This window comes from Entamoeba dispar, genomic scaffold, assembly GCF_000209125.1.
Source record: "Entamoeba dispar SAW760 scf_1105229463163 genomic scaffold, whole genome shotgun sequence".
Lineage (NCBI taxonomy): Eukaryota > Evosea > Mastigamoebida > Endamoebidae > Entamoeba > Entamoeba dispar.
This window is the reverse complement of record NW_001855555.1, coordinates 17518-26367: the sequence shown is the minus strand read 5'-3', so window position 1 is coordinate 26367 and position 8850 is coordinate 17518. Positions and strand designations below refer to the sequence as shown.

At 27.1% G+C, this 8850-nt stretch overlaps 7 protein-coding genes across 7 annotated transcripts in view, besides 9 other annotated features; 3 read left to right on the top strand and 4 right to left on the bottom strand.

Moving 5' to 3' along the window:
• EDI_269540 (uncharacterized protein) overlaps positions 1–980 on the bottom strand; it is a gene marked incomplete at both ends in the record, with an annotated part of 5871 nt that extends 4891 nt beyond the window's left edge. The window contains one exon of the mRNA XM_001740715.1: positions 83–980. Coding sequence (XP_001740767.1) covers positions 83–980 — 898 coding nt within the window. The remainder of the gene's footprint in view (positions 1–82) is intronic.
• Positions 826–848: a sequence feature (AT_rich).
• Positions 981–1199: 219 nt separating the features above from the next.
• EDI_269530 (vacuolar protein sorting-associated protein, putative) lies at positions 1200–2343 on the top strand (the record flags this gene model as incomplete). Its single annotated transcript, XM_001740714.1, has 2 exons — positions 1200–1386; positions 1430–2343. 2 exons carry the CDS (start codon positions 1200–1202, stop codon positions 2341–2343), a joined length of 1101 nt encoding a protein of 366 aa, XP_001740766.1.
• A 69-nt stretch (positions 2344–2412) lies between these two features.
• EDI_269520 (uncharacterized protein) lies at positions 2413–2766 on the top strand (the record flags this gene model as incomplete). The annotated part of the gene is made up of 1 exon (XM_001740713.1): positions 2413–2766. The coding sequence occupies one exon, from the start codon at positions 2413–2415 to the stop codon at positions 2764–2766; it is 354 nt and encodes a 117-aa protein (XP_001740765.1).
• Positions 2767–2786: 20 nt separating this feature from the next.
• Positions 2787–2877: a microsatellite.
• A 70-nt stretch (positions 2878–2947) lies between these two features.
• Positions 2948–3050: a sequence feature (AT_rich).
• Positions 3051–3068: 18 nt separating this feature from the next.
• EDI_269510 (phenylalanyl-tRNA synthetase alpha chain B, putative) lies at positions 3069–4550 on the bottom strand (the record flags this gene model as incomplete). The annotated part of the gene is made up of 1 exon (XM_001740712.1): positions 3069–4550. The coding sequence occupies one exon, from the start codon at positions 4548–4550 to the stop codon at positions 3069–3071; it is 1482 nt and encodes a 493-aa protein (XP_001740764.1).
• Positions 4302–4322: a sequence feature (AT_rich).
• Positions 4551–4726: 176 nt separating the features above from the next.
• EDI_269500 (uncharacterized protein) lies at positions 4727–5912 on the top strand (the record flags this gene model as incomplete). Its single annotated transcript, XM_001740711.1, has 2 exons — positions 4727–5476; positions 5547–5912. 2 exons carry the CDS (start codon positions 4727–4729, stop codon positions 5910–5912), a joined length of 1116 nt encoding a protein of 371 aa, XP_001740763.1.
• Positions 5482–5509: a sequence feature (AT_rich).
• Positions 5906–5994: a sequence feature (AT_rich).
• A 135-nt stretch (positions 5995–6129) lies between these two features.
• Positions 6130–6482: a repeat region.
• Positions 6457–6669: a repeat region.
• Positions 6670–6956: 287 nt separating this feature from the next.
• EDI_269490 (PCI domain-containing protein, putative) lies at positions 6957–7901 on the bottom strand (the record flags this gene model as incomplete). Its single annotated transcript, XM_001740710.1, has 1 exon — positions 6957–7901. The coding sequence occupies one exon, from the start codon at positions 7899–7901 to the stop codon at positions 6957–6959; it is 945 nt and encodes a 314-aa protein (XP_001740762.1).
• Positions 7902–7925: 24 nt separating this feature from the next.
• Positions 7926–8038: a sequence feature (AT_rich).
• A 17-nt stretch (positions 8039–8055) lies between these two features.
• Positions 8056–8850, bottom strand: part of EDI_269380 (serine/threonine protein kinase, putative) — a gene marked incomplete at both ends in the record, with an annotated part of 2920 nt that continues 2125 nt past the window's right edge. The window contains one exon of the mRNA XM_001740709.1: positions 8056–8828. Within this exon, the coding sequence (XP_001740761.1) occupies positions 8056–8828 (773 nt within the window). The remainder of the gene's footprint in view (positions 8829–8850) is intronic.

Genomic DNA, 8850 nt, shown 5'->3' with positions numbered 1-8850 from the left:
CTTCTCTGAAAAAATGAATTCATCAAGTTACTAATATTACCATAACTAATTATCAAATGAGGTTTTTTATCTTTCATTATACTGTCAAAAACAAGATGAATCAATAATGAAGACATTGTTGTAGTTGAAGTACTCTTAAAAAAGTTTTTAATATTTCTTCTGTCAAGTAAAGAAGGTAAAATCTTTTTAATATCTTCTTCACATTCACAAATATTTGGAATACAATTTAAATGACAAACATCAAAAAGTAATTCACTCAATTGATGTTTATATCCATCTTCTTGAATTAAAGCCAAAAATTCAGGTGAAGAATAAACTTTAAGAGCTTTTGCAAATGAAGAGAATAATTGACTTTCTAATACTTCACATTGTTTTACTTCTGGTTGTCTATAATATGCTAATAAATATCTAAATGCAATAATAGTTGATTTTGGTGTATTCTTTGGAGATTTTACAAAATTAATTTCTGAAGCAAAATACCCTGTTAAATTAACTTGAGCTAATTTAGAAGTATCTGGTAATCCTAACATTCTAGGAAGCTCTTCTATAAAAATTGATTTTAATGGTTCTTTTAATGTGTTTAATGACTGAATCATTTGTTGAATTTTAGTTGGAATAATTTCATTATACTGAATTAAATGTGCAACAAATCCAAATAAGTATTTTCGTAATTCATCATTAGTTTCTCCTAAAAAGATTGTTGTAAATTTTTCAGTAAATTCTTGTGAAAGCTCTCTTGTACAAAATGTATTTTCTAATCCATTTAAAATTTTAGAAATAACAATTTTCATATAAGTTGCACTACACGTCTTTTTGTAGACAACCAAAATTTTATTTAAAAAATATTTCTTATCTTCTTCGTTTTTAAGTTCTTTACTAAATGTAATGATAGATTCAACAGCTTTCTTTCTTTTATCTTCAGTACTTGCTTTAATACCTGGCTCATTATTTTTAAAGATAGTGTCTATTCTACCTTGCATCTCTATCTAATTATTTCTTGTTCCTTTCTTATTTTTTCTTTTGATTAGCCCACGTGTGAGGGTTTTATATGTTATACTTCAAACTTTCTTTGACAATTTTTTCAATTCAAAAAATTTGGTGATTTAATTTTTGTTTTTCGAAAAATTTCTTTTTATTTTTTGGGTTATATGAAAATACAAAGATTCCTTTTATCTCTTGTTGCAATTTACTCTTAACAGATGAACATTACTATTCGTTTAAACAAAGAATTGTCATACCCAAAGACGACGCTTAGAAATAAAACTGGAAAAAAAACTGTCATTACCCTTTCAAAAAACGAAAAAATAACTGGAATGGTTTATATTTCTAAACCTTCTAAACCATTCACCCATTCTGGTTTACAACTTCTTTTTATTGGTACAAACAGTTTGTTCTATTTCTTAGCATTTCGTATAACCTTATCCGTTAGATGAAAGAGGTAAAGTAATTCAATTTCATACACAAACATCACTTCTTGCACCTCCAGGTCAAATAGAAAATGAAACAAATTTTCCATTCAATTTGACACTCAACGCTCCTTTCGACAGTTATCTAAGTAATAATGTCCAAATATCTTATTGTTTAAAGGCTGAATTTCTAAAAAGTTCAAAGATAGCTCAAATAATTCAAGTACCTCCTATTGGGGTTATCGATCTTTTTATTAAAACGTATTCTTCTAGTATAAAAGGTAATCCTATAGTTGATGAACTAATTCAACCAAACCTTAAACTTAAAGTCGAAATCAATTCAAACGTGTTTGATACAAAAGGAATTATAAAAGGAAAGATTTTATTTGAAGAGGTCAATCTTGAAAATCCCATTGAACAAGTAAATCTTGTTCTTATTCGTAAAGAACGTTTTGAACAAGAAGTGATTGAGACAAAACTATTTACTCTTGAAGTTATGGATGGGTCACCAGAAGATCTTATAACAATTCCTTTTAATATGTTCTTAAAACCATTATCACTTTCTCCAACTACCTCTTCTCAAATCAGTACTTTTTCTCTTAGTTATGATTTAAGAATAAACTTAGAAACTGAAAAGAAACGTTTGTTTAAGAAGTGGGAAGTAATTCTCTTCAGAAAACAAGATAGAAAGAAGAAGTATTCTCAAAAACATCATCTTCCTAATCACCAATCTATTAAATTAACCCAACAGCCATTATCCAGATGTGATAGTGTAGATAGTCTTAATGAATCTCTTAGAGAAAGTTCTGCTAAAAATTCACTACAACTCCTTCAATTGGTAGATAACTCATCTCATTCAAGTCTTAGTCAAAACACAGATTTTGGAATTGAACTTGGAGTATCATCTAGGCAAGATTCTTCTGAAGATTTGTTATAAATTTAGTTTTGGGTTTTTTCTTTTTTATTAATAGTACCATAACAAAAAGAAATGGAAGAGAAAGAAGAAATGAAAGAGAGGGTGAAGAAGTTTTTACAAAATAGAGAAGTACGTAAGTTGTCATATGATACAAAGTTAAAGTTTTTAATGGGAAAAGGATTGAAAGAAGAAGAGATTCAAGAGATGATGAACACACAAGTTGTAGTTTATTCTGGATTAAAATATATAATGTGGATGATTGGGATTGGAGGAGGAATTGTAAGTGTTGTGATAATAATTGAAAAGTATATCATTCCATGGTGGAATAGAAGAAAAATTCAAAGAACACACAAAGAAAAGATAACTATCAAATTAACACAAGAAATATCAACAACACCATCTCCATCAAATAATGAAGAAGAAAAGCCACAAAAAGAAGAATAAAAAATTAATTATGATTTCATTTCATCATTTTGTTCTTTTTCATTATCACTTCTTTTCTTTGTTATTTCTTCTTTTTCTTCTTTTATTTCTTTATTCTCTTCATCACTTCTTGTATTTGTAGAATTAACTTTAATTTTTAATTAATCAGAGTGTGTTTTTCTCCTGTTGAAAATTTATTGTGATTTATTCTTATAATTAATGAAACAAATGTATTATTTATTTTAAATTACACAATAATAAAACATAAATTACATTTAAGAAAGATATTAAAAAAATTAAATTAACGAAATGTTCGTTAACGATTAGATACCATAAGTGCAAATTTCACTATTCTTGATGAAGTCCAAATCAGTTTTTGGACCGAAAATTGATCTGATAGATTTAATACCATAAGAAATCATAGTTGGTCTTTCTAAACCGAATCCCCAAGCGATGACAGTAATGTCTTCTGGTACTCCCATTGTTCTTAACATTTCTGGTCTAAATACACCAGAATTACCAACTTCAACGAATTTTCCTAATCCAGGATGATAGGCAAATATTTCCATTGATGGTTCAGTGTATGGGTTGTATGCTGGTTTAAATCTAACATCAGGCAATCCCATCTTAGTGAAGAATTCTTTAATAACAGCAATTAATTGAGGTAATCCAATATTTCTATCAGCAATAAATCCTTCAATTTGATGGAATTCAGCTAAATGAGTTTGATCAACAGTTTCATTTCTGAAAACTCTATCAATAGAAAAGCATTTTATTGGTTTAAATGGTTCACCTTTGGCAATAGCATCAGCAGCTAATTTAGCAAGTGTTCTACTACTGACAGCTGTTGTGTGAGTTCTTAAAATAGTTTTTTGAGCTTCTTCAACTTTCCAATCAGACCTCCATCCAATTGATCCAAAATCACCAGTTGTATGAACTTTCTTAACTCTTGCAACATAATCAGGATTCATATCAGCTGATGATGTTGTTGCTGGTTCATTCAAAAAGAATGTGTCTTGGGCATCACGTGCTGGGTGTTGTTGTGGTTGATATAAAGAATCAAAATTCCAAAATGAACTTTCAACATACATATCAGTTTTCATTTCTTCAAAACCCATTTCTAAGAATATATTTTTGAAATTCATTCTAACTTTTGATAATTGATGTCTTGAACCTCCTTTTGGATATACTCCAAGTGCATTAAAATTATATTCCTTCCAATTTGCATCTTTCCAACTTCCATTTAATAACATTTCTGCTGTTAAATTAGCAACTGGTTTAGACCTCTTATTAAAAGAAGGGCCTTGTTTTAATATATAGTCAGTAATAGTCTCTTGTCTTAAAAACTTTCTTCTCTTAAAAATAACTTCTTCATTCTTTGTAGCAGCTCTTCCACCAAGAACTTCTTTAAGTGATTTTTGAATTGAATCTTCAAAAGTATCAACAATCCTAACTAAATTGGGTCCATTAATCTTTATTAATTTTAATTTCATTGCTTCAGCAAATCCAGTTCTGTAAAATGGTAATTGTTCAACTTCAGCTTTAGGTGTTCCTTCTTTTTTAATTAAATTAAATAACCTAAATTCTTCTGATCCATTCTTTAAAACATCTTCAGCATTTGCTGAAACAGTTTGTTTAGTTACTTTCTTCATTTCTGAAATAATAATACCAGCAGCATCAAGTGATCTAATTGCTCCAATAAAACTATTGTCATATGCAAGTTTATTTTTTTCAGCAAACCCATAAGCAGATTCAATTTGTGGTTCTTTCTCAAGACTAGAAAGGATGAGATCTTTCGCTGACATAATTCTTTTCTCGTAAGTTAAAGTTCAATCTTTTTTTTTTAGGGTTTTTCTTTTTTTTTTTTTCATAAAAAATCATCAATAATGATTTATGTGGTGCCACGTATTCAAATATTTTTAATTAAATGATATGTATAACAAATTAATGTAAACAAGAAGAACAAATAAATGAGAGAAAAATGAAAGGAATACCAAGTACAACACGAAGACACTTCTACGAATTATTTAAAAGTTGTGAGGAAGGAGAGGTTATTAAAAGATTGGAAGAATTAAAAATAATCCAAATGAAAAAGAAGTCAATTGCATTAAAAAGTATGGAATATGAAATAAGTAAACCAATAACTATGAAAATAGGAACTTCTATAGATCAAGCAAATAATATTGAAATATCAGGAATAGGTGAAATTAATAATTATTTAGAAAGTGGAATACATGGAGAAATTGCAATGACAACAAGAATAAAAGGAGGGAAAATGACAATACCTAAACCATCATTTAATATAGAAATTCCCTATTATTTTAATAAAGAGATGCATTTATTTTCTATGAACATGTATCATGAAGATTATGAAGAAACGTTTCCCTTTGTTCACGAAGAACACAATACATGTACAGAGATTAAATACCAGAGAAAATACTTGAGTGCTGTATTTAGAGAGAGGTGTAATAAAACTACAGCACAGGCAGATGATAGCTTAGAAGGAATTCCACATGAAATAATTGATGGAAGTAATAAGATGGAATATAGTATTGAAACAAGTTTAAAAGGAAAGAAGAAGAATAAAGGGATTAACTTAGAGTATTTAATTAAAAACATTATTGGAGTATATAATGACAATATATTTATAAAACCAAACATAATAATGAAGTTTGTTACAGATGAATGGAAAAAGTGTTGGTTGACAAGCCAAATTCATGTTGGAATGATTGTTTGTTAATAATATAATTATATATTTAATTTAGACAAAAGTAAGACTAGAAGAAAAAACTAAAGAATAGATAAGTCCAAAGTGGGTTAGAATGTCAGAGTATTATTACTTAGGAGGAAATGAATTAAGAGGGTTTAGAAATAGAGGATGTCATGGCGACAAAAAAAGAAAACACTTAGGAGGAGATTTTATTGCAACATTTCAAGAAATGGTTCATTATAGACTTCCAATTGGAATGAATACTAGTATTTTTGGATATTTAAATTTTGGATTATTATCATTTGCAAAAGTACAAGGAAAAAAATGTATTGATTGTATTAATTCTAGTTGTGGAGTTGGAGTTTCTTTAAATAATATTGAATTTAACTTTGCATACCCATTATTATATAAAGAATATGATGAAAAGATGTCATTCCAAATAACCACTTCATTTTAAAAAGTATTATGAAAATATTATTTAATTCAAAAAAAAGATATAATTGATTCATTTTATTGAAAAATATGGTTAATTTTAATTACTAATGCTTTCTTCTTGTTATCTTTAAAATTGTTTGGTAAAATGATTTCTATTTAAGTTACACTATATTTTTTTATATTATATGATTGGAATATTATAACTCAATGTTTTTAAGTATTTTTATTCTTCTTCATTAATAAATGATTCAAAATCATTTTTATTTTCATTAGAATCAAAAGGAAGAATAGAAGGAATGATGAAATTTGATATTAAACAACCACAATATGCATTTTATTTATGTAATTAACAAGTGATTAGTTTTTTATTTAGATATAGAGACATGTTTATAAAGAAAATAATAAAACGCAGGTGTTATTAATCTTCATTTGAAGATAAAGGAATATTAAATACACTTCGTTGAAAACAACATCCAGAATGTTCACATCACAACAAATCATTATAATTGAAAGGAAATGATTTTTATTCATTTTTATTTATTTGAAAACTAAAAAAGAATATAAAATAAAATCAATTAATAAATTTCTTTTAAATAGGTGGTCAATAAATGTTTATATATTTGTCAACTTTAATATTATGTTTTAGTACTTGGTTCTTCTTTATTTTTATACTAATATATAATCAATAAAACCAATAGTTTATAATAATCTTTACAGTGTTAGTTCATCACTACCGACTATTTTAGAATTAATACTTCTTGTTATAGTCACTCCTTTTTAGGCTCTTACGTGTTACGACTTTTCTTTTTCTTTCATTTATTTTGATATCTTTTTTATTGGTTTTTTACAATACCTTAAATATATATATGATAATGGTAATAAATAATAAATAAAAGGTTAATAATAAGTAGAAATCATTACAATAAATGGAATAAAAATTAAAGAGTAATTCTAATTAAGAGTTTTAATGAATTAATTTAGAGATTAATGATAGGAGGATTTTATAATTCCATTTTTAGAAATATTTTTCATGAAAAAAAGAAAATCAAAATAAACAAAAAACCAATCACTTATCTTCAAAATAACTGAAAGCATTTGATGGAGGAAGAACAAATGCTTTATACTGATGATAGATTTGACATTTCATTAGCCCTTTATAAACCATATTAGCTACAATAAATTCTAACTCAGTTTCAGAACAAGTTTTACCAAATACATTAAGAGCTTTTTGAAAAGCAGAATAAAGAATTTTATTAGTACCTAAAGATTTTTGCACTAAATCAAAGAGATTTCGATAAACAATAAGTTTTAAAGATTCCACTAATAAAAATAATCCATGATGAATAAAGAACGCTTCGTGTTTTCTTATTTCATTTTCATATAACACTATATCACCCCTTTCAACTGAAAGAATTAAATTAGTATATTCTTCTTCTAAATTGTGAGTAGAAAGAAGTTGTTGAGGAGGATATTCTCCTTTTCTTAAATGTAAGACAATTAATGGAATTAATGTTTTTCTGTAATTAGGTGAATCGACTGGAGTATAATTGATTGCTTCAGTTAAATGAGTAAGGGCATCACTTGGTTTGTTTTTGATGAGCATTGTCATTCCAGCATAGTAATGGTACATACAATACATACTACGAGTTGTATCTTCTTTAATAAGGTGTTGCGCTGAAGAAAGAAAGTCATCCATTTGACTAAAAATATGAAGATAATTGAATAAGTGAAATGCTGAAGCAATGACAGAATATGTTGAGTTATTTGCATTTAAATTAACTACTGATAACAATGATCTAAATGTGTCTAAAGTTTTTGTGATTATATCTTCACTTCCATCTTTTCCTAAAACCTTTACTAAGTCAATTGTTGATAATACTAAATGCAATACAGAATCACTTAACTTTTTACTGTATTGGCTTGGTACAATTCCTTCATGAGAGTTGGCCTTAACAAGTTCAACAGCTTTGTCAACTTCTAATGACCATCTTTCTCTTTCAACAACAGACATTGTTTATTTTTCCCTTTTTTTCTGTTTATTTTTTAATTTTTCCTATAATTAATGATAAATTTACTAGTTTTTTTTAATTAACAATAAAATGAAAAATATAAATATTAAAATAATTATTAATATTTTGTTATATAAAACAATCAAATCTTATAAGTTATTTATGATGGAAGTTAAACATGCTCATTGAACGAGTCATATCATTATTGTTATCGTCTTGTTCGCTTGTTGTTTCTTGTGAACCTTCATCTTCATCATCGCAAAGGTTAACTGCACTACTTCTTCTTTCAACAATTTCAATATTTTGGTCAATGACTTGATTAGTATTAACACAATCAAATGAATAGAATGTGTTATCTCCAGTCCAATCTTCATCCTTAACTAAGGTATTATTTCTATCAACGTCGATATCAAAATAACCAGTATCTAATTCATTTTCTAATTCAGGGACGAATATATCTTCTCTACTTTCACTCAACAAACTATCAAATGAAATTGGTTTCATCCATTTGTGGTTTTTTATTTCATCTATACTTTTAGCTCCCAGACGTTGATTATAATCAACAGTAAGTAATCCATTAACAAAGTCTTTACATTCTTCACTAATATTGATGTCTTCGGGCCAATCATATATTCCTTCTTTAATTAATTCAAAGATTTGATTTGGTGACTCAGAATGAAATGGTGGTATTCCTATAAGCATTTCATAAACCATACACCCTAAACTAAAATAATCACTTGCTTGACAATAGTAATAATCCCTTAACGATTCTGGAGCTACATAATCAGGTGTACATAATAGTCTAGATTCTTTAATTCCATGTTGCTCATTACATAGTCCAACAACTGATAACCCAAAATCAGTTAATAATAAATGACCATTTTTATCAATTAACACATTATCAGGTTTGAGGTCTCTGTGAATACATCCTAATGAATGAATATATTCCAG